Consider the following 25,144-nt stretch of genomic DNA (forward strand, 5'->3'; position numbering starts at 1 on the left):
AATAAACTTCAGGTAATCAACACTATATCATCCCTACTTTTTAAGTGATCGATTTCAGCAATATATACTGATACAGAAAATGATTAAATGGTTAATTCCTTATTTAGAGCATAAGAACCTTGCTTTTAAACAGTAATGTAATTATTTTATACATAGAGAAAACTAATTAAATCATGTAGCTAAATATAATAGAAATGATTCTTATGATGATCTGCTTCATTTCGCTGTTCAAACATAAAGTTTAAAATGCTACTTCCTCATGAGACATCTCAAGTCTCCTTTTGTGATAGTGGCAGAATTAATTGAATAAAAACTTAACCCAAACTGAAGAATCACTATAAAAACTCACGTAATCATAGAGACCCAGTTTGCCTGATCATTAAAAAAACATATAAAATTTAGATTCAATGTGAGACTATACTATAGCTCTAGAGAAAATGATCAAATTTATAGCTTTCTCTATGAAATTATTCTAAGAATCAAAGGGACTCTATCTAGACTATTCCTTTGATTTCTGTGACCTAAGAAATTTGTATACTATTAAAAAGATTTTTAAAGTACTAAATGAGACCATTATAGTTAAGGGAAATTTATGAATAGGATAGTAATAAAGTTATAGACTAGCACACAGAAGTAAATAACATGTATCCCAGCATCATAGTCAAATGTGGATATAAATTTAACCCTAAGCTTCCTAAGGATAGAAGATAAAACATGACAGTAATAAGACTCATAGAGCCCAAAAAGATAATAAACCATGATAAACAGGCCTTAAAGGGATTTTTGTTAGTTAATGAAGGCATTTCCAACAACACACCTTGTTTTGTTACAATAGAGTGGTTCATATGATTTTTTTAAATGCTTTTCAATGCCAGTTAATGACATAAGAGTGAATCCAAATTTAATTTAAGCAAATCTGTGAGGGAATAAAAGAACATGGAACCAATCTGTCTTGGGTTAGGGGTAAACTTTAGAACATAGAAGAGTACGTGGATTGCATGCTTATCAGGCCATGTTCCATATCAAATTATTGCAACTTTCGACATTGTAACTTCGACTGGGATTGCACAGCAGAGATTTTTGAGTGTGATCTAAAATAAGAATCAAGAATGAATTTAATGGAGCCCATTAAAGACAGAGCACCTGTTTTGTCAGTCAACGGGTAAGGGTTAAGGGCCTTTAACAGAAATTAAGAAGCTGACTGAGAGTCCCAACTGAATAAATTAGATTCACTTTCCATTTGTTCAAAGGTGAGATGAGGGAAGACCTTCAAGAAATCTAGCTTTGTAAACAGTTGTGAATTATCTTCAACATGGCAGTAAATGGACTGTCATCGTAAACATTTTTTGCTGGAAAATTTATCAAAGAAAGCATTATAAGTACCTAAACACAGTCATTCAAAAATTTTGGTAAACTTTAAGCAATGCAGCTTTTTGATAGTATTCTCAAAATATGCTAGGTGCCAACTGCAACTCCAGAAAACAGCGATTATATTTGACGTATGGAATCATTGGTTACCTTTCGATTTTAATTTCAGAGTAGCTGGTTTTAATCCATTTTTATGGCAATAAGTACTATGAAGACCAATTATCTGTGGAAGCCATTTGTAATGCATGCTTATAAAAGCAAGTCATCAGTGCAAAGAAGATGCTGACCTTGCTAATGTCCATAACGGTTAAGCACATATCTATTGAATGATTAACTTAAAGTTAATAACAAGTGTCAAGGAGGGTTTAGAAGGCGAGAAGAGTGGTACAGAAATTTGAAATAAATAAATAAATAAGTAAATAAAAATAACACCTGAAAAGATGTTGTAAAATATCAGAAGACTGCTGCCATGAACCTTGACCTTGTAGTATCTCCTTAGGATGCTTCAACCAGGAATTAGGGATCCATATGGAGTTTATATTGCTCATTCAATAACCAATTCCTGACCACAGAATCAAAGGCAAGGGGAAAAAGAACCTCAATAAAACTAGATGTCTTAGGTTTTTCATTTCATATTTTCTAGAATGAGACAGAAATGATAATGATGACCATTTTGTAATAACTGAGTCTGAACCTCATCTGCCCTTCTTAGAGAACACTATCATGAGAAACTGAGACTTACAATTTTTTAAGAAGGAAATTGTTATTGAAGAATAAAAAACAAAACAAGATTATAGTATTTCTGAGAACTAACAATTTTCTTTAAACAAAAACGTAAAAATTTACAGTGGATGATGCTGTATGAACTCATTCCTGGGAAGTTAATGAGAGTTCACAAACTGGAAAGTCTGAGAGCCCATCAGTGGGAAAAGATTAAGCACTTTTGTGTGCAGAACAACTTTATTAATTTGTTTAAGGTATTAGTATTTAAATCATTAATGGCTTTAATAGTCAATGCACTTATTCCATGCTAAGAAAGTAACCTTTAATTTCTACTTAGAAGGCAGAGAGAATTTTAAAGCAAAGTGATTTAGGCTGATTTATTAACATATACAAAACCCCAAAGGCTTTAGAGAGCAGGTGCACTTAGAGAATTACAAGTAGTTCAAGTAATCCTTGATTTCTAGCGTGGAAGGTGGTGTGTGAGAGATTGGGTGGGTTGATCCTGTTAAAGAGCTGTGTTTACCAATCCAGAGAGTTTGGAATTCAAATAGGGAATTTCTGAAAATATTTTAAAATATTTAAGCAGAAAAACACTTTATTGCATTTTTGAAAGTAGATCCAGGAAGCAGTGTGGAGGATGCATTGAAAGGAGGCAATTCAGTAAGGATGCTATTAGATCAATTCTGGGGAAGAATTTGTAAGGGTGACATAGGAGACTTACAGTGAGCTAAGGAAAAGAGAAGGATTAAGTACATTAGAATAGGCTGTCTAATGATTAATTTGATATTCAAGATGAGGCATCAGCAATGATTCTTAGGCTTCTGGCTTGGGATAGTTAGGTGAAGGTTCTAGTCACTGAGATAAGACAAATAGCAAAAGGCCTATATTGGGATTTGGTGAAAAGGTGAGAATGATGAGCTCAGTGCACAGGCTCTGGAATGATACTTCTTGGGTTGCAATCCTGGATTGTCACTTCATAGCCATGTGACATGGGAGACTTACTTAACCTCTCTGTTAATGAGTTAAATTAATTCATACATATTATTACTGATAACTGCAACCCCTTCATAATCTCAACCATTACCTCACTCACTCTTGTAACCTGACACTGATAACCTTGATTCCAAAAATCTTTGATTCCAGTGTAATTCACCAGGTATTGTTCTTAACATCTGTTATTGTGCCTCACTCTTCATGTCCTTACTTCCCTCATTTCTCAGCTTAAATTCCCTGGTCAATCCTTATAGTCACTCCCCTGCATACCCTCTTAACTCCCTTGCTACTCTCTCCTTTTATCACATTGGGCAAAACAGTCTCCTTAAGACTGGGCTATGCCTATTCTACTTTTAGAGCCACAATATAACTGAGGAAACATGACCTAATGTGGTCGGAGAAATATACTCATCCAAGTTTACTGGTCTTGTTCCACATGTATGATTAAGTGACTGCTCATTATTCCCTGGCAATCATATCATATTTCTTTGATCCATGGAGCTTCCAATTTCCCAGGTGACTGTTGTGAAACTTCTCCCTAATCCTTAAACTGCTCATATGCCTTCTACCATTCTTATTCTCAGCAATGACTGAGTTTCCTACTTCTCTGAGAAAAATCAAAGTGTCATATCTTTTTTCCATTACTGCCATCTCAACACAGAAGGTAGATTATTCTCTTAAAAATGTAAGTCAGATCATTCCCTCTTCTGGTCAAAATCCTCTAATGGCTTCCAACTTCATTCAGAAGAAAAGCTAAAGATCTTTTATTGTAAGAGCTACAGTGGCCTAAATTGCCCTACACAATATGAAATCTTATGACATCTTTGACCTTCTCGTCTGTTCTTCCTCCTGCAGACTCAGGTCCAGACACTACTTCTTTTGATGCCCTTCAGATATGTTAGGTCTTGGAGTCTTTCCTTGCCCTCCCTGCTGACTACTCTGTCTGTGAAGTTCTGTCCCCAGATAGCCACATGGATGACTCCCTCAGCTCTTCACTCGACTATCTCCCTGATGAACCTTTCTTGACTGTCTCTTTTATAATTTTAGCTCCAGCATTACCTCTCTTCTTTTCCTGCTTTAAATTTAAAATACAATCAGTATTCTAATAAATAATTTACTTACTACATTGTTTCTTGCCTATTTCATCCCAATAGAACAAAAACTCTAAAAACTCTATGATTTAGCATTTTTCTGTTTCTCTCCCTACCTATAATACTATTTGGCACATACTGGACACTCAATAAATGCTTTTTAAATGAGTTAATTAATACATTTAGCATAGTAGCTGGTATAATAGACATGCTCAATAAATAAAAGTTATCATTAATACATTAAATAATAATGATGCACTGGGCATGTAAAACAACACAAGACCTCCAGGTTGCAGCTTTATAGGTTTGAGATTGAAAAGAGGAAGATGAGCTTCATATAAACTAACATGGTAATGAAATCAATTAAATAAACAAGATCTCACTGGGAAGAATGTTAAGAGTGGAAAGCTGTGACATGTGAGGGCAGAGCACAGGGTTGCACCAATGTGGGGCAGGTTGAAGTCGCGAAAAGCCAGGAAAGATGCTAAAAGGAAGTATCCAGAGAAACAGCAGAAAGATCAGGAGAATGTGCTATAATGGAAGTCAATGAAAGGTAGACATTTGTGAAGGATGAGGTAGTCAATAGTGCCTAATATTTCAGAGAGATAGCGCTGAGGAAATGATAAAACAGCAAACGTTGAGATTCAAATGATTAAAACTGAAGGAAGATTTAATGATTGAAAATAAATCTTCAGACTCAAAAGTGTCTAAAAAAGCAACGAAAGGGTTTGCAAGATTGTTAGAAGGCAAGAATATTCATGTAACACATGTTCTTTACCTTTGATTTTCTCAAAGAAAGAAAGGATAGAATAATAAAAAGAATCTATCTCATGTTTGACCTTATGTGACCAGAGGTTGTCATAAGTAGTTCCCTGACTCACTGAATTGAGATAGGTTTACACAGACTGCTGGATGGCAGGATGACACAATAGATTTCTTCTTAGAGTTAAAATCTGAGATCAAGGATGCATCTAAACCAATAAAATTACTATACTTGTTAAAAAGAATGAAATTATGTAAAAATCCTACAAGTCCTTTCTCTTTAAGAATAAAAATAATACCAAAATTTATCTAAAAGGTAAAGTATTTTTATATGGCTCTCATTATTTTTAATTAAGCTTATTTACTACAGGATGTCTAATAAATCTTACCTGAAGAAAGGAAATTTAGAGCTAGCTATTGCTATAACCAGCAATGTGGAGGTATTTTCTTTGGCTCTATATTTGTAGTTTGAGGAAATGGAGGATTTTAAATAATTTTTTAAATAAAGGCATTTAAAATACAACCAGTATTTTACAGATAATTACAAAATGAATCATAAGTGGGTGCAAATTGAGTAATTTGATTAATTTCTAAGTTGACCTTTAGAAAAGTATTTGTCTAACATTTCTTAGTTGTTGTATTTTTATTATATCAAACTGAAGTTCCAGCCACTTAATTTCCATGTTGTTTTTAAAAATGAGAACTGCATTATGGATATAAAATAGTTTGTTTTATCAAATAACCGTTTCACTTTAGAAACAATTTGAATTTTGAAATGTAATATGAATATTATCTTTGAATATGGGTTTCTCTTTCAAACAAGGTTTGCTTTTTTCAGGGTTACCTTACTCATGCATTCTTCACCTGTATATTTATCGAATTAAGGAATTATTTTGCAGGTACTTAAATTTATTGGTCACTAATAAATAAAATACACCTAATGGCAGTGCACAGCTTTCTTCAAGGTATGTGTCCTCCTTATAGGTAGCCTCTGACCTAGATAAGAGACCTCAACATTGCAGATATATAATGTGCCTCCCCAGCAAAATTGCCCAGAAGAATAACTTCATTATTCTGGGAAGGTAGATCTATAAAACATGTAAAACGTAGCAGTATTCTGTCTATATGATTTCTGGTAAGTCCAGCATGGCTAAGTGATGAAACCTGAGTCAGCTTCAGTTAGAGCATACCTTACTAAAACAGTTACTATGCCATGAAGGAAAAGGAAATATAGTGGGCCAAGGTGTCTCTTCTCTGAAGCAATGAGGTATTTTAGGTCTATAGAGTTCTGCCTCGATCAATGGAAAATTTGCTTTAGAAGCATTTACCGGTACAGTGTACCAGTAAGTCACAGAAACCCCAATTTTGCAGAATGATGAGAAGGAAAAACTCACCAGTACCACTGGACAGATTGTTGTGGGTGGTAAAATATGGTCCTTCAAAGGTCCACAGTCACATTCAGGTTTTAGATGAGAAGCACATTTATTATGCAGCTAGGAAAGGAGAAAGAGGACACTATCAAATTTTGCATGACAACAGCAAACATGGGCCAGATTATATTTCAACTGAGATACAGCAAATACATTAAAACGACAATAAAAGAATTACAAGAACAAACAAACAGGATCATAAAGGGATTCATATTACATTTGCTGTTATATATCTACCTTAAATAAACCATTTAGTAACTTCCATGACCCAACCTATATATTTTCTAATTCTCAGAACTGTTTATATAAAAAACGTACTTCAGATTTTACACCAAAAAAGCTTGATTTCTTTGACAAATATACATTATTGTCCATTACAGTCCAATTCACATTATTGTCCTTTGCTTATCTGTTAGCATAATCTTGAAACCACTGTGTACTGTAGATGCTTTTTTTTTTTGACCCTCCTGTTTTCTCAAAGTCATTCCAAAGTGCACAGCTCAGTATGGGGCATAATTGATCCCATCATTAGTTTTAACTTTGTAATTCAATATGTAAATGTAACCAGAGATTCATCTCAGTAGGAGCAGGATATAAATATAAGAAGATGATTATGATTATAAAAATTTATCTTTATATTATATTTATCAGCTCTACGTTGTTACTGTATAATCATAAGATATGTGATTTAATTTTCAACATGTATGAACCTAAACCGATATTTTTATCAACGCTGGACACAAGTTTAAAGTAAAATGTTACAACATACTGCATTAAATAGTGATTTTTTAAATTGAGATGATAGTTTTTATTGAAATCATACAGATTTGCTAAAGTTATAGTTGTTTAAAGGGATTTCTCCCTCCCTTAGTCCATATCAATTTAATATGAAATACTTTAGAAAAATTATACATGTTAATAAAATAACATATCTGTTTCAAAAAAAAGAAGGAGCTGCATCATTTTTCAGTTTTGAACCAAAAGCCACCCCATTTAAGTCATGGTTCCATTCTTCCACAACAAACTTACCTTCGTAACAGTTAATTAGCAAGCAAGCATAGGAGAACTCTACTAAAGAAGTATTTCTGCTGTCCTTGAATCTAAAACATCTGTCGTGCTAACTCCCTACGTTGGAGTTAAGGCTACTTGTACTGTAATTAATGCACATTAGGCCACATTACAGAAACAAAAGTACCTTTACACACTCATCCATAATTAGCAGGTCTGCTTCTCAGGGGCATGTAAACTCTTTATAAAAAAGGAGTTTAATCTTCTTATCAGACACTGCTGATCTTTGTCAAGAGGCAAGAGATACTGAAGATAAAGAAGCAGTTGAAGCCACATGCAAAACAGAACTAAATAAATGAATACTCTGATTTGGCAAATGAAAATGCATAGTTTCCTCAAAATAAAATTAGTTACTGATTTAAATATATTATTAACTTATTGGACACGGTCAATTTTCTTAGAATAAATCACGGCTCTGGAATTTTGGATTTAGAGATAATGGATTATCAAGTGTTGGGTTGAACTGGGTCCCCAAAAGTTATTTTGAAGTCCTACCTCCTGGTCCCTGTGAATGTGAACTTATTTGGAAATAAGATCTTTGCAAAAGTATTCAAGTTCAGACAAAGTTATACTGCATTAGGTTGGGCCCCAATCTAATGATTGGTGTCCTTATGAGAGGAGAGAAATCTGGGGGCTGGCCCCACGGCCGAGAGGTTAAGTTCACACGCTCTGCTTCAGTGGCCCAAGGTTTGGCCAGATCAGATCCTGAGCACAGACCCAGCACCACTCATCAGGCCATGCTGAGGTGGCGTCCCACATAGCGCCACTAAAAGGACCTACAGCTAGAATATACAACTACGTACTGGGGGGGCTTTGGGGAGAAGAAGAAAAAACAATTGGCAATAGATATTAGCTCAGGGCCAATCTTAAAAAAAAAAAGAAGAGAGAGACCTGCAGACAGACACAGAGAGAATAAGACCCTGTGACAACAGAGGCAGAAATCTGGAGGTGCAGTTGAAGCAAGGAACACCAAGGATTGCCAGCAGCCACCAGAAGCTAGGAAGAGGCAAGGAAATACTCTCCCCTACAGCCTTCAGAGGGAGCACGGCCCTGCCGACATCTTGATTTTTGGATTTCTAACCTCCAGAACTCTGAAAGAATAAATTTCTGTTGTTTTCAGCCACCTATTTTGCGGTGCTTTGTTATGACAACCATGGGAAACGAATACACCAATCACCATGAAAACTGAACCAAAACCAAAGACAGACTATGTGTCTTAAGACTTTTCTGTGCCACGGGGTCACAGAGAAAAAGCTTTTGCTTTTTGGTCCCACACAACCTTTTTAAAACTGAGAATGCAGGCTCTAAGAAGCCTCTACACATAGCAAGAGCCCAGATAAAAATCCCTGGGTGCACAGAGTGAGAAAGCACTGAATTTACTATTGCCTGCAGTTTGGAAAGCCTCGCGTGTGACTTTAAAGGACAGGAAGGCAGGGCGCTCTTGCCAGCACTGACCACAGATGCTCAGTTTGAGGCCCCAGCCGCCTCCAGGCCTCCATTCCATGTGTTTCTAACAATTTGCAACCGATATGGTAAGGGATGACTAATCTCTCACTATAGTTATTTGAGGGTTACCAGATGTAAAAAGAGATGGCAACAATAAAATGAATTTAATGACAGTTTTCTGGCCTTTAGGCTAGTTTCTCAGCCAAAAAGAAACAACAGAGGACTAAGGGAGAATCAGAATTGATGAGCTGAAGAGAGTGTGTGTGTAGGGGTAACTCTTCTTATTGAGGTCTGAGGGTTTCAGAGTATAGGTACCGGCAATTTGTCCCATAAAATACTGATTTCTTCAGAGCTAAATAAAACTAGCAGGGGATTTTCCAATTCGATTGCCATGTGGCCCATGTCTCTGAGTTTTGTGTAGGCAGCTGCAAGGCAGAGTTCTACAGGAAGATATGCATGTAGCAGGGTCTGTAGGAAGGTCGGTAACCATATCATCCTCAGAGATACAGGGACACACAGTGCAAGAAAATTCTCCTATCCAAGAAGTCTATATTAACTGATACTGAGCAAGGATGCCTTAGACTTTTGCTAAGACTGGAATCAGGCAGCTGCAAAATATATTTGAGTGGCCATCAACCTCATGACATTGTTTATAGAAAGAAGTGTCAAAGTTGAGGACGTCATGTTGGAACTACTGATCAGTCTAGAAACTGTGAGTCAAATTTGTATAGCAGGCCTGGTTTATTCACCATACTGCTCAGAAATATAGTTGAGGACAAAAATATAAAATGTGAAAGACAATGAGAAAATACTCATAGTGCTCAGGACAATTTATCAAGATTAAAAGTGAAAATTATGTTTGCTGTGACTCTAAAACTGCCCTAAAAATAAAGTTTATTTTAAAAAAAGCAATATTAACAAAACAGAAACCGTGTAATAGAATTTAACAGCCCCTGCCACCCCTCAAAATATCTTAGGTTACTGGTAATATTGTTTCCTGATCAAGTGCTGATTACTTGTGTGTTCATTTGCACAAAACTCATTGAGCTCTTCCCTTAGGACATTTATACTTTTATGCATGTATACTTTTCAATAAAACTTTAAAAAGGAAGAAAAAGTGAACATAATCAGCAATAAAAAAAAGTTGCTTAAACCTGACATTTTAGAGACAAGGATATAAGAATAAGACACAGCTGAGTCCTTCTCAATGTCAGTAAGATGTTGAAGGCTGATAATTGTCTTAAAGTTAACTCAGATCCCAAGTTAGTGCAGGCATAAATACGAAGATCCTCATCAAGAATAGAAATAAACTAGAGCATTGATGAATCCTGCTTCCTCAGTAAAGTGGCCAATGGAGCCCCAGAGAAAAGGAATTGTTACCTTTTTTAAAATGTTTTCATTTTTGTTCACAGTTATCTTTGCATTTTTTAAGGATAAGGCATAGAGATCCTTGGGTCATTAATTTATTATATGTACAGAAATTCTCATTCGTGTTAAGGGAATCAGTCCCGTATCTAGGAAACTCATAAAATATGAATCAGATTTTCCTGGAAGCAAATTAAACACTTGGAAATAATTTCAGAGTGTATGGCAATTTCCAACAGCACCTAATTTAGAGCCAGATCTATGTTTATTGGAAAAAGCTATCTCAAGTTAGGAAGGAAAAGAAAACATGTGAGTGTGTGTGTGCGTATGTGTGTATATTTATGTATAGAGTTGAGAAAAGAGTGGGGATTTTGTACTGAGAAGCAAGCAATGGAATCTAAGAATATAAAAGGAGGAAAACTACAAAATAAATTTTCATAAGAATTTGGAGAAAAAAAAAGAGGCCCTTCTTCTTTTTTAAAAAAAAAAAAAGATTGGCACCTGAGCTAACATCTGCTGCCAATCTTCCTTTTTTTCTTTTTCTTCTTCTCCCCAAAGCCCCCCCAGTACATAGTTATACATTCTAGTTGTGAGTGCTTCTGTTTGTGCTATGTGGGACACCATCTCAACATAGTCTGATGAGTGGTGCAATGTCCGCACCCAGGATCCAAACCAGCAAAACCCTGGGCCACCAAAGCGGAGCGCGCGCACTTAACCACTTGGCTGTGGGATGGCCCCAGAAGTCATTCTTCTAAAACAAACAAACAAAACCAAATTAAATGGCCTGATTTAGAGGAACATTTGTTAGTTTACACATCCTTTTGTCTCTAACATTTTACATTTTCAGGGTGTTGCCTTCATGCTGGCATTTACCAAAGATAAACTTTCTATTCGAAAGGCATCAAAAACGTTTAAACACTACTGTTAGGAGCTTAATATTTTAATAAAAATAGTAGCCTTGCTTGATACTAAAAGTAAATAATTCATAGCCATAATATAGTCTTTCTTTTGTCAAAAGAAACATATCACCCTCCTGTCTTGGTGAGTCCTGCCTGATCAGGGACAATTTACTACAACCAGGAGCAAATTACAACACGTTTTAAATAGAATGTTAAGGAAACACACTCACAGCAGAAAGGAACAGGTAGAAACAGTGGGGTCTAAGGATCAGGGAGTGTAAGCAAGAGAAGGAACAGAGAACCAATGAGGATATTGAGCCTGGCTGAAAGGACTGAATTATAAACCACAGGAATATGGTTACCTAAATGTTACAAGATAGTTTACACTGTTCTTATTTAGGATTTTTCTGTTTTTATTTTTTTAAGTGGTTAAATTCACAAAAGGAGACAAAGCTCAGTTCTAAGATCTTAACTTCATACCTACAAGATGACAAAATAGTATATTAAGAAGCCACAACATTGACTAAAAAAGGGGTGTTAAAATGGGCTTTTAATCTAACTATTTGTCTAAACTTGCTTGTGTATCTGATGCAGATGTGAATATTACAGGATGATTTTTTAAAATAGAATTTTAAAATTCAATATTTAACCGTAAGAAGAGTAGTGTCACAGTCATCAAAATGAACTGATTGAGGACCTCCCCTAAACTCAGCACTCCCTCGAGAACGTTGGGCAATGAGAAAACAAATGTGTATGTTGGATCTGGAGCTGGATCAGATTGTAGTCTAGCAGTGTAGACGACATTAGCATATAGACATGAACCCTCACTGAAGAGCATTTCAGTCTTTCCTTGTGGTGTGGAGCAAAAGTACAGAAAGTATTCAGAAAAAGGAAATATTAGTGTCAAGGAAGATTTCAAGGAAGATATGGAACTTAATTTGGTTCTTGAGGTGTGGTTAGAATTTAAAGTGGGTACATTAAGGGAACAGAATGAGTAAAATGATGGGGAACAGGTAAGCATGGCCCTCCTAGGGTACTGCCAACAGATATGCACAGCTCCAGCAGGGGCTTGCATATTGGGAAATATTATATACTTCATGGGCTGAGGTTTGGGTCTGATATTTGAGGAACTGAAAACCAGGTCGGGGTAGGAGGAGGTGAAGGATGCATTTATTATCACAGAACTATTATAAGTTGCTGAAGGTGCCATATGATAACAAACGAGTATTTTCAGAAGATGATTCTGGAGGTGGTTTGCAGGCTGCATTATAGGAAAAGTACCTTCTGTTAGGGAGATAAGCCAAGAGATTCTGACTCTAATCTAGTTAAGAGGTGCTAAGAGCTTGCACTTGGGCTGTGAACGGTGGAGACAAAAACTCAAATCTGAGAGAGATATTTTAAGGAGGAAATCTCATGGCTCAGTGATAGGTTGAATATATGAGATAAAGGTAAAAGAAAAGAATACAAGAAACTGACTTCTCACTCTATTTCCAATGACTGCAAGCATGATGACACCATGTCTGACAGAAAAGATAAAGTTGGAATAATTGCTCTTTGTGAATACAAATACATCAGCTTAGTCTAGGATTGAGTGAAATTCAGGACCACATGGTTCCGGATGCTTTTAGAACATGCAGGTTCCATTCTGACTTAGACAGGGCAACTACAGATCCTTCCAGAGATGACAGAGAGACAGCATGAGTAATATTCATGGAGTGCCCTCTGCGAGCCAGGGGTGGGCTTTTGTGCCCCCACGTGATATTTTACCTAGTTTTCACTCTGCTAATAATCGTCAATTACTGAGCACTCACTATAGAAGAGGTCCTGCTCTAAACACATCTACCCCAAATTTTTTTTCACTCATTCATTTAATTCTTATAGCAACCCTACAAGACAGGTATCATTAACTCCATTTTACAAATGAGGAAACTGACCCAAGTTTGCACAACTACTATCTTAGTTGTTGGACACACACCATTTTAAGAATCTGGTCAGTCTGGCTTATAAGACTCAAGCTGCTTCCAAAAGTAATATATAAAAGGAAGTAATGGAATTTGGGGAAATCCCTGAAATGAAGCCAAATTTCATTCCCTTCGTTTCTCTCTGTGATGTATTCCTCTCAAACTCCATTCAGATAGGCCTTCCTAACGCTCAACATTGATGGTGCCATATCCCATGGCTTTTACAGCTCTGCTAGCTCTTTGCTATATTAGTAGTACTTTCTGGGAAGCAGAAGGATATAAAGTAGATTCAGTTTGTTTAAAGGCAATCAGCGGTAGGTACGCCTCAGTGAAGAGCAAATCAGATTTTCACCAAAATTTTCATACAGTGGTTCAAGAAGAAGCTATAGATTATACTAAATACATAAATGTCCTGAGGTAAATAAATTCTGTTTAACCTAAGCACAAAATCAATAAATTAATAAACGTGCCCTTATAATTGCTTTAAATAAAAAAATCTAAAGTGCACAGAGGCTGAAGTTACTTTTGAGAAGGTTATACATTCTTCTCGATATATGCAAACTTTGTGCAAGTCTTGTTTCATGAACCAAATAATCACGGGACCCCTGGAGATCATGGTTTATGGCAAATAAGGCTGAGGTTGGCCAGAAGCCTCAGGACTTGGAAGAGCTTCATAAGAGGGCCACCGTTTTGTTCTGACTCTGCCTTAAACCCCTCAGTGCTCTCCGATTAGCCTTTCTTCCTAAGTAGGACTCAGGGATTTAAAGACATTTGTAGATTATACTGTATTCTGCCAGCGACAAATAGAATCATCTTCATGTACACATTGATCTTTAGTTAAGAATAAGATGTTAGGGGCATATTGTTTGAACTGATTTGGACATGAAATCCTTAGATTTTGAAGAGCATAGTTTATTCAGAGGTAGTACCATCTTTCCTGTAAAAGGAGGAGCCTACATTTCTTGCAAGCCTAGGGCCAGGTTCGAGACCAAATATAAATGTTTAACTGGGTAAGTAGTTGGACTAGAAATGTAGATTTTGGAGACACAGATGACAGGAATCATTAAAACAAAAGAAAGAAAACCAGAAAAACAAAGTGGAATATAAAACAAGAAAAGAATTTCAGGATGCTTTGAGTACCAATAAGAGACCACTAGCAATGGTAGTTTGAAGGAGAGTGATTCCCACAGAATGGAAAGGGCAAAAGATATACTTCATGAAGATTAAATGGGGAAAGGAGGAGAGGAGTCAAATCAAGAAAATTCTAAAAGCTCTAAAGGCTTTTGTATTAGGAGAGGCAGCAATACATACTTTTAGAGTGTTCAAGCTAAGCATGCATTTAAAACACATTGGTTTGATTTCAAGAAATAAACAAAAAGAAGAGAAAAATAATAAACCTAAGTTATTACATTTGAAGTTTATGAAGAATGGGAAATTAACTTGAAATAAAAAAGAAATAAAATTCTGATATTCTCTAAATTCAGTTCATATTCAAGATGTAGCTAATGAAAGATGCATTATATGGAGAAAAGAAGAGGAGCAGGCTCCTACAAGATCTGAAACAAAAACTCCATATTTTTATAGATGCTTCGCAGAAGAAAACTAATAGTTTTTAATGTGCATGAATTTTTTAAAAAAATGAAATAGTTGTGGTCTTCTTAAAACTTAGAACTCAATATGACTAAGTAATTCATGTGTGTAATTTAAATCATTGTTAGAAATTTTATTATAATAACCAAACACTTCAAAAAAAAGAAAACTGTCTTTCATAATTGAGGAAATTTCAAATGTAAATATAGTTTGGGTAATAGCTGAAAATGACTGAAGAAAATGTGTTCATTTAAAAAAAGTACTTAATTGTATTTTTGAAATGCAAGTCACAGTTTGTTTTTCTCATTATCCTGTGTATATGTCTGTGTCTTTAAGAGAGAATTTTTAATGGTGGTGGCAGGGTTTGAGGGGCACTACAGAGAAACTTATTTGTTTAAGTGAATCAGTGCTCTCTACTGTTTCATTCCCACAAAAGCAAGAACAATTTGTCCTCTAACAGGAGGACTCATATACTAGCTGGAGAAGAAAAAAGCAAAACAAACAAAATGGGGGAAAAAACCAGTCCCATAAATGTTTTCATACTATTTGTCAAAAATGGCTATTCTTGATTAATTCCCAGAAATTAAACATGAAACACTAGAGGTAGCACCTACATTTATTCCAGAAGTTATTTGAAGCAGGCTTTGACAATCACGCAAACCAGGTGGAGTTCTAAAGTTTCCCAGGAAAGATCAATTTACATCTTCTTTTTCAAGTGTCAATACCATTAATGACCAGCACTTACATCTATAGCTCTTATCCCTCAGGTTATGATTTAACTGAAGGCAATAACAAGTCGTGAAGAAGGGTAAAGTGAGTTCTTAAAAGCATCAAGTAGTAAAACATGGACCCACTTGCATCTTTGTAGCCATGTGGTCAACAACAATGTGATTAGCTTTTCTTGGTCTTAGTGTCTTCACTATATAGTTAAGAGTTTGGACCACATTGTTCATTTTTCTACCCTTCTTTAGCCCATAGATTCTGTGATTAAAATAAATTTACAACATGCAAAATGGAAAACTCTACCAAAATAGTGTTGTGGCGTGGAGGAAGAGCTGAGCTCTACCCAGTCAATATTCCACACTCATTGCCCACCCCTAGCTGTGGCTTCTGATTACCTTCCTGGTAACTTCTGGAACTCCATGGAGCACAGTTTGAAAAATGTATAATGTTTTCATCTCTAAGGTTGTCACTAGCTCTAAAATTCTGGATTCTAGGAGGACAAATCCGACTCTGACCCTTATTCCTTTGGGAGCCACATGAGCTAAGAAGCCTCCTTGGTGTTATGCTGACTTAATCTAACATTCAGAATAATCTTCCAGGGTAGGACTCTCAGAGAGCATGGGATACACAGTTTTCATTGTGAATAAATGCTGGAGATTTGTTTTCTGACGTTACTCACTGTGATCTGACACCAAACACAATGCAGTCCTGTCAGGCCCTGGTAACATTTGACTGTTTTGTGGCACTTATCACATTTGGTTGGGCAGTTGCCTTCAACCCAGTAATGGTGCATGACCTAGAACAGAACAAGACCATTGCGGTAAGAGGAGGCATCCATACGTGCCACCCTCAGAAAGCAAGCACAGCCGCACACTTACATCAGTGTTCTTCTTGGACTTCACGTAAGTCTTGATGCAAGAAGGAGGCGCTCTAGCCACACAGCGCTCGTGGACTGTGTACTTGCAAACTGAAAGGAAACATGTACACAAATTCAGAGCTAATCTTGGTCCTGATTGCAATTTTATAGGGAAAGAATGACATTAACAGAACCTCATTTCATATCCACTGCTCCCTAATCAATCCAATCAGCCGCATCAAGGAAAAGTCCAAGTCGACTGTTTTTACCATGGAATACAAAAGGCCAATTAGTACAGGAAGTATTATGCATGTGAAAAACCAAGATCCTCTATCATGGCATAGCAGGAAATGCTTAATTAAATCAGGCTTCACTCAAATTTTTCACAATAATTCCCAGATGACAAAAATATTAAAGACAAATTGATGACTGCCAAATGGCTTGGTGTCATTTGCTAGAAGGACGAGATCTATATTTTACAAAGTATAGGCATGAGAGCAGCTGGCAGGCCTGGGAATAAAAGGCCGTGAGTTTATGCTATTTTGTCTATTGATTTATCTAAACCTTAAATGGGCTGATTAGTTTATTTCCAGAGAATAGATTTTATCATACATGCCAGGCCTTCAGTAAAAGTTCATCCCTCATCTGCCATCATGGCACTGTTTGTCCAAATGGAACAACCTCTGCTAGGAAGCATAAGATAGATACAGATATATATACATCTATAGATATATATATCTATACATATACACACATATGCAAAATTTTATATTTATATTCAAATATGTATATATACACATATACAAACATACACGTGTGTGTGTATAGTGTGACATAAAACCAAGACATATACTTTGTCATCTTCATTATTTCATAGCTCAATTCTAACGTAACTTAAAGTCATATACGGATGCTCTTTTAATAAAACACTAGTTCCAAATTAAGAATTCTAAATGCATAAATATATAGAATAAAAATTAAATCAAAAATGACCATGTAGCCCTTTCAATAAAACAAAAACTAACTGCTGTATGCAATTAGAATGAAAAATACTCAATCCACATACTATTTATATATATAAATATTACTATATATACTAAAGTATACATATAGTATATATAGTTATACTATATATATATGGTAAAATTCTTACAAAATATCCAGATCTGTGATTTCCTTTGGCAACATAGTTTTCCTTCTCTTCAGTATTGGCAATAATGTTAACAGTATTGCATTCGTCACTAATCAGTTAAAATTTGTAAGGGAAATTCTCTCTTTCTATATGACATCACCCAACGTACTTGAGAGTTATCATTTTGTTTTGTATGCTTCCATCATAGAATCTACCATGAAAAATTCTTTCCCTTACAAATGATAGAACTGTAAAAACAAAGTACTTCTTTTGTCCATGAAGAATGTTCTAGTGTAACTAGCCTTTCAAACATGGCCACCAGAAACTGCCTTCTAAAGTGACACACAGCAATTTCACGTAAATGTTTAAAAATCTTTAAACACTTTAAAAAAATCACTTAAATGTGGCACTAAGACACAGTTTTTAATGTCAAATAATACATCTGACAGAAAGCTAATTCCAAACATACTACCAAAGAAGCCACTAGCTAAAAATAATATCTGAAAACTATATACTGTATGGAAGCCAGGCAAGAAATTTGACTTAATATAAATGCATAAAAATAGGATGTGTCTAATAAGCTTAACAGTTGCAAAAACTCCAAACACAGCAGAAAGGGCATGGATGAAGAAGTTGCTAGACCATGGAGAACTTGACACTTACCCGAGAACACCGCAATATTCCCTCCGTTTTAAGAGGGACATCAGGGAATATAAAAGTTTCTCGACATATATGTTGTTGATTTAAAAATACTTGGGTGACTTTTATAAATCAATAATAATTAATTATACTGTTAGCAAATTCTAATGGGCAGTACTTACCTAATAGAATAGAATGAAAATTGCAAAGATAAACACTGAAATGAAATGAATTACCACAACTCACGAGTTGGCAATGCTTTGGGTTCCAATATCTATTAACCATATATGAAGATTTTCTTCATGATAGCATTAAAAATCATGGGCTTGAGGTGTAAGATTACTTTGTATTCCTTGTGATTTCTTAATTTGAATGTGAATCAATAATCAACCAATTTAACTGTTTTTTAAAAGACCTGAAGGAATAGACTCATTATAAGAAGTTAATGTATATAGAGTGGCTAACAGAAAAAAAAAAAAAAAAAGATAAACATGAGTAAGATATAAATATGGGAAACTAGTGGAAATTTTTATAATAATTCCAGAAGAAATGAGAATCATGAATAAATTAAACCACAGTGGAAAGAAAATGGCTAACAAATTGGAAAATGTCCTTAGCTCTTTTCCAAGGGGATGGTTTCCCAAAATTGAAGGAAGTTAAAACTAGAGTGACCTAAACATTTGAAACATTCTGCAGGGAAATATAAATCACAGGTACAGGAAGGGTCAGGATTATTTCCTAGGTCTCCATAGACAAATAGGACTATTCCATGAAATCAAGGTTTCCTCACTGGAGGTGATGACAGCTGGGCAGAGCAAACATACTCACAGGAGCAGCAGAGGCCCTGCTTCCCCACACCGATCAGCATGTTCAGGCAAAGATTGCAGTAGGCAGGTTTGTTAAAGTGCTTGAGTCGCCACACATGCTGTCCGTCATCCTTCACGTTCTGCACAGGACATAAGAGAAACAGATTTCACTTAATGAAATAAACAGTGGAATATGTAAGTGCCAATAAAATTCAGAGCTGGACTGAAGCATTCGAAGACAATCTGTTATTTCATCCCGGACTTTCTCCAAGATCGCCACAGCGTCTAGAAAAACACATGTGCTCTAGTGGAATGAGATCCTGCTAACAAATCTCGGATGCTATAGCAACCCACAAATTCTTGTCTAATGTCAACAGTTCAACAGCATGTCCCAAACTATCATAATGACCTGCCAAAGTGAGCACTCCCTAAGAACAGGGACGTGTCTGCCTCGCCTTTGAATACTTTATCCTTAGCACAATTCCATAGACAAATAAACGAATAAAGAAAGAGAAAATACCCTTGAGTGGAAGAGCCTGAGAAATGAAAACTTGGAAAGAATATGTTAACCTTTACTTAGTAGTAGGAATATGCAAATTTCATGATGGTGGTTAGGTCTTGTAAGGGGGCAGAGGGATAGGATGGGATGGAAAGGAACAATACTTAAAGGTAAGTTATTGGTGATATTCTAAGGCTTCAGATGGGGATTGCTTATATGATATAATTTACATCAATATGTTTTTATATGTCTCAAATGGTAAATTTTAAAAGATAAACTTTTTAAGGTGCCTAACTACCTCATTATTTTGTTCACTCCTCTTCTGTAAAATATGCATGGTTTTAATCTCATAGAAAGGTGGTAAAAATACTAAAACCGTATTACAGTATTTATTTATAACAATCTCTATAGTTATTTGCTACAATAAAACTTTGAGTTTAAATTAATTCACATTTTAGCAAAACAACTGTAATTATTACCCTTCTAAGTAAAACTCTGTATAATATCATAATAGCTACTCCGTTAATAGGTATTTAATTATATCTACATTGTTCAAGATTGAAGTAAAATGAAATAATATTATGTGTATGAATCTCTTGAATTCCTTAAGAGAAAGTTAAGATATTAAATGAAGTTACTGTACGTTACTTTTGTATGCACATTTTCTCCACCCTTATGTAGTCCTTGTACACCAGTCAGCAACTTGTATCAAACTCAGACTAATTTTAGACATCATTTATTGGTATTCTATAGAAACCATTATAGGACATTTTTCAGGTTAGCCAAGTTGTCATATTTCTTAAAACACATTCACTTAATAATTTTTTGAGCACCTACTGTGTGCTGGCACTAATACAGATTCTGTAGTACCGGGACAATATGAACATGCTCAGATCATCTTGTTTCTCCTGACAATAAAATATTGACAGTAATGCTTCCTAACCACTTCTTCCTATTCCCAGTCAAGAGATAAACCACCAGATTTGAAGTACCAGATTAAATTCATAGTAACTAATTCTTACATTAGAACCAGAAATGTCAAATTTGCATCATAATATGAAACATTAATGAAATAGCTTCCTAGGAGATAATTCTCTGTGGGTCTCTTGAATTTCTGCACATTTCGTAAGCAGAAGAACTGCCTTTTTTTTCAGGCTCTCTTTTCGAAGCTGTTTGAATAACAAACCACCTTGGACAATAGAGATGCATCTCCCTCCAGAGGTGAAGCAAGTTTACTTACCGTTTAGTATAATAAAAATAATCTCTCCCTTCTAAGAAAAGGTTAAGTAGGTTTATCTATTGTACATTATAAAAGATTTAGTCTCCCCAAGCCAGCGGTTCCAAGCTCTGATGCTGTCCAGCAATTACTCGGGCAGCACTCCGTTGCTCCTATGAGACCTTCTGGGCCAGGAGAACTCGCTCACAAATGAAGCTCCTACTGCCCGCTTGTGAGTAAACAAGTACTTTGTTTCTGACCCAGGTGTCTCATGTCATTTGCCAGCATCTATGAAACTGTGGGGAGCTAACTTGTTAACTTGCAAGTAGGGTAACTCTCAGCCCCTTCACAGTTGTTGACAACGCTCAGATTCATTCTTCTGGCAGAGGATTAACAAGCTCTCAACAAGAACAGTTATGCAGAAGGAGTCACGGAGAGGACATCAGAAGACATTGGTGTTTCAATCTTCTTCCAAAACTTAAGAAATAGGCTCTGTAATAATTTCTGAATCCAGTTCTGGTTTGCTTGAGTCATAAGACTTCTAGTATCTTTATTATATGAATGGTATGCTTTACATATTTATTTAACTTTACTATCTTTTGCAAACTGACTATATTTTTAAATTTCTATTCCTTCAAATTAGAATAAAACGGCCTGATGTGAAAAGTTTAAGTAATGGGGTTGTTAATTTTTTTTAAAAAACTGATAAAGTTAGCACTTCAATGCTTTTAAAAAATTTTAAGTGAAAAGGAAAAAGGAAAAATCTAATTTTCATATGTATTACTGTTCTTATAATCCTTGTCATTATATTTTTAAATGATTGTCCATTACATGTGAATAAGCTTCATCCTGTTGAAGAGCACATATGGACTAAGTTAACTGGCATTTTCCTTATCGAAAAATAAACAAGTCTGAACGTGGGTGTTCTGTCAATCAGAACACTTAGCCATGTTACAGGCTGCAACTGATGTACAAATCCATTACCCAGACATAAAATGCTTTACCAAAAAAACAAATTAAATAGCTTTATAGCTCTTAGCCGGATACATTGCCGAAATATGCAAAGGATGAAATATGTATGTGACTTCAAGAGAAGAAATTGAAACCAGGGGCCAACTACTTCTCAGCAGTGCAAATTATTCTCCAGCTCGCTGGATTTTCATGTCTTGTCTTGTTTGTCTCATTTAGATCATAAACTTAGCGGGGGAGGGGAAGGCTGTCCTTTACTAGATTCTATCAGCCAGTGATGTGCATTCCTATTAGTACTTCTATTGCAAATAAATATTTATTGTCATAGAAAAGAATTTATTTTTATAAAAAAGAAATGAAGAGGAAATCTGGAAGGCTTGATTCCTAGCCTACTACGAAAAGGTGGATAAGCCATTTCACCTTTCTTCTTATTTTCCTCTCTAATAAAATGAAAGGACCCACTTTCCTCTCCCAGGCCATGGTGTGAGTTTCATTATGCAATACCTGTGAAGTCAATTTAGCTCCTCAGAATACTGGTGCTATATAAACAGCAAATATTATTACCATCATTGGGTTGAGTTGTGTAACATCCCAATGTTTCAGCCAAAACATTTGAGAAGGATATTTGTAGGTTTACTGTACTTTATTTCACAAACATTTTATTCTCATGATTTTTCATTACCAGATATTATACTTCATAGAAATTTATTCCTGATATTTAGAAAACGCCGTATTTTATAATGAAGCAGCTCAGTTCTGTGCTGACGACAGAAACGTTTAATGAAAGCTCGGCATGTTCACACTGAGAAGGAGCCCCAGGTTCTTCCTCCCCTTTTAAACCTTAGAAGTCAAAAGGAGGTTTCAAAGGGAAGAATGCCCTTTGGAACTTTTTGAAACCTATTTCATTATCCTAGTAATTTCTAAAGTTTTAGTTTTTCCCTACATATATCCCAGATCACATCACATATAGTATTCAAGTGAACTGGGGCTATTATAAATAATATCATTTTTTAAAAGATCTCAAGGAGAAATGTCACTGAGGTCACAGCCAAAATGCTCCTACCCTACACCTAGCCATACCTATGTTTCAACTGACTTCACTTACAACGCACAGAAGAGCTAATGGTGCAAATTCATTCCAACTCATTAAATAATAAGCACCACTAAATTGCCTGACTTTTCTGTTCAAGGTCTCCAAAAAATTATAACATGAAAAAAGCTGTTCTTTTAGACAAAAAGGTGAGCTGCATCAGGCCTAGGCAAAGAGAATGCAGAGAGAAGTTTTAAAATTGTGAGTGGTGGTGAAACCAACTGTTCTCTCCAGATCGCACTTTCTGACGTCAGGCTCAGACCCTGCCCTTCTTAAGGTTCAAATGCAAATTCAACACCACTAACACCACATAATCCTTTTCCTTGACTGACCCAAACTGGAATCTCAAAAATTTTTGCATTTATCCAGTTTCATAACTCTTTTCTAGATTGAGCAATATATAAACAGCAGAAGAACAACTCAACCAAATTAAATTAAATTAAAAAATTGAGTGTGAAACATTAGTTTACCAAATATAGCTTAGTCTGTTAAGAGTACATCATCTTCTGCTTTCCACCATACTCAGAAATTTCATCAGAAATCAGGAGGCAAAACAAACAATTACTTTTATTTTATTAATTCAGGCAAAAAAAAAATGCATCCTAAAACATTTCAATTAACAGCAAAGTTTAAACAATATATTGGGATTAAAGACCAGTATTCTGGGAGCATATACAGTGAAATCAAAATATATATCCATTCAAAAACCATACAGGCCAGATGTGGGCACAACAATCAAATAGTAAGAAAGTATCTTATTTCAAGCCAGACTCCTAGTTAAATGTGTATTCCTGTTTTTATGATAATATGAATTCAGGAATTTTCCTTCAAAAATCTAAAAATGATCCAAGATTATAGATTTCAGGAATTGGAGCATTATTAATAATCTTGTTCATCTAGGAAAAAGAACGTTTGAACTGAAAGAATATATAAAAGGAAAGGGATATTCTTAAACTTCTTTTTATTTGTCCAGAGAGAATAATTGGCTGGCACAAAATGACCTTGTTAGTTAATTACAGAGCCAGGGTGAAGACCAATTTGATAAAGTTCACTATGTTCTCTCTTCATTAGTCCTCATGACTTGCTGAGGTTGTCTAATTGAGCTAAATAAAAGTTATTACATTTGTTTCTCCTAAATGACTAAAAGTAAATGAAAACCTTTTCTGTTTGTAATATGACAAATTAGTAATAGAATAAATCAGGGTTCAAACTACGGCCCTTGGGTCAAAATGGTCAGCAACCTGCTTTTGTAAAGAAAGTTTTATTGGAACACAGCCTTGCTCTTTAATTTATGCATGGTCTGTGATTGCTTTTGTGCTATACCAGCAGAGTTGAGCAGTTGCAACAGAGGCCTTATGGTGCTCAAAACCTAAATGATTTGCTATCTGTCCCTTTACATACAAAGTTTACCAATCAATGGAGAAGAGTTTATTGCTAGATACAGTTATTTTAACAAGAAAAACATGTTCATTGAAAATTTAGATTTTTTTTTAAAAGTAATTCTTCAATGAAATGAATGCTGAAGGAGAAATGAGTAAGTCTCAGGTATAAATTTTTTATTGTAATCAAAATCACATATGCCACCCAAACTCTCAATTTTCTCTCAGATGTAAGAGACTGTACCACTTCATACTGGGGATCATGAAGTTTGAAGGACTTCCCATAAGACAAAGGAAATGACTCTTACTCTCTAGCATTTGATATAGAATCAAGTTCTGATAAACTACATTTCTCATTTTGGCACCAAAACAGATATTGTTTAAAATAAAGTAGCTTTTAAAACTCTATTGATGGAGAAAAATAAACTACAATGAAATCACAATTGCTCTGCCTTACATTAGAAGTGAGGATTACTCTCCCAGGACAATAATCTCATCTGGGTAATTTGGCTAGTACAACACGGTCACTTTCAAATACACTGTGGTATTTAACATGCACTATCAATTAGAATCTACTCCCCGAGCTCATAATTGACACTAGGCAAGAATAGATAGGACAACAGAATAAGATAGGCCCCACAATAAACGGCTGGAATCAACCTAACGCTTCTAGATTTCCAATTTGATAAACCAAAGTGGAGGAAAAATGGCATCATGAATCAAATTCTCTACAGGTAATAAGATAACACATCAACTGCCTACAGAAAAGGAAGTAAATCTCAATTACTAAAAAAAGGCCCTCATCACTCAGTTGTCATTGTGTCATTCCTACTTTGTAAAACACTTGCCATACCTTGGAATTAAAAAGCTGTTTCTAACAAATAAATGCTGTGTTTTGCGATCATAATTCCATGGTTTATACATCTTTATTAAAGGACAATTTAAAAGCTTTTTGGCTTTTTTCTTTTTTAAAAAGTGAAGGAAAAAGGATATTACTCTCAGAATTGTTCTTTGCAGGTGAAAAATCCAATCTCATATTTAAATTGACTTATAAATGTTAAACAATGTAGCCCTGCCATCTAGTGGCCATCACTGGGAACACAGCTTTGGAACACAGTTCTGGTTACCACCTTGAAACC

General features: G+C 35.4%; 1 protein-coding gene across 1 annotated transcript in view; it reads right to left on the bottom strand.

The window, feature by feature from the left end:
- The window catches only part of DGKB (diacylglycerol kinase beta), a 605,812-nt gene that overhangs the window by 446,014 nt on the left and 134,654 nt on the right, over window positions 1-25,144 (bottom strand). The window contains exons 9-12 of the mRNA XM_046670071.1: window positions 18,875-18,992; window positions 16,298-16,386; window positions 16,099-16,215; window positions 6,332-6,430 (exon numbers count right to left, since the gene is read on the bottom strand). Of these exons, the coding sequence (XP_046526027.1) occupies window positions 6,332-6,430; window positions 16,099-16,215; window positions 16,298-16,386; window positions 18,875-18,992 (423 nt within the window). The remainder of the gene's footprint in view (window positions 1-6,331; window positions 6,431-16,098; window positions 16,216-16,297; window positions 16,387-18,874; window positions 18,993-25,144) is intronic.

The sequence above is a fragment of the Equus quagga genome, chromosome 8 (assembly GCF_021613505.1).
Source record: "Equus quagga isolate Etosha38 chromosome 8, UCLA_HA_Equagga_1.0, whole genome shotgun sequence".
Lineage (NCBI taxonomy): Eukaryota > Metazoa > Chordata > Mammalia > Perissodactyla > Equidae > Equus > Equus quagga.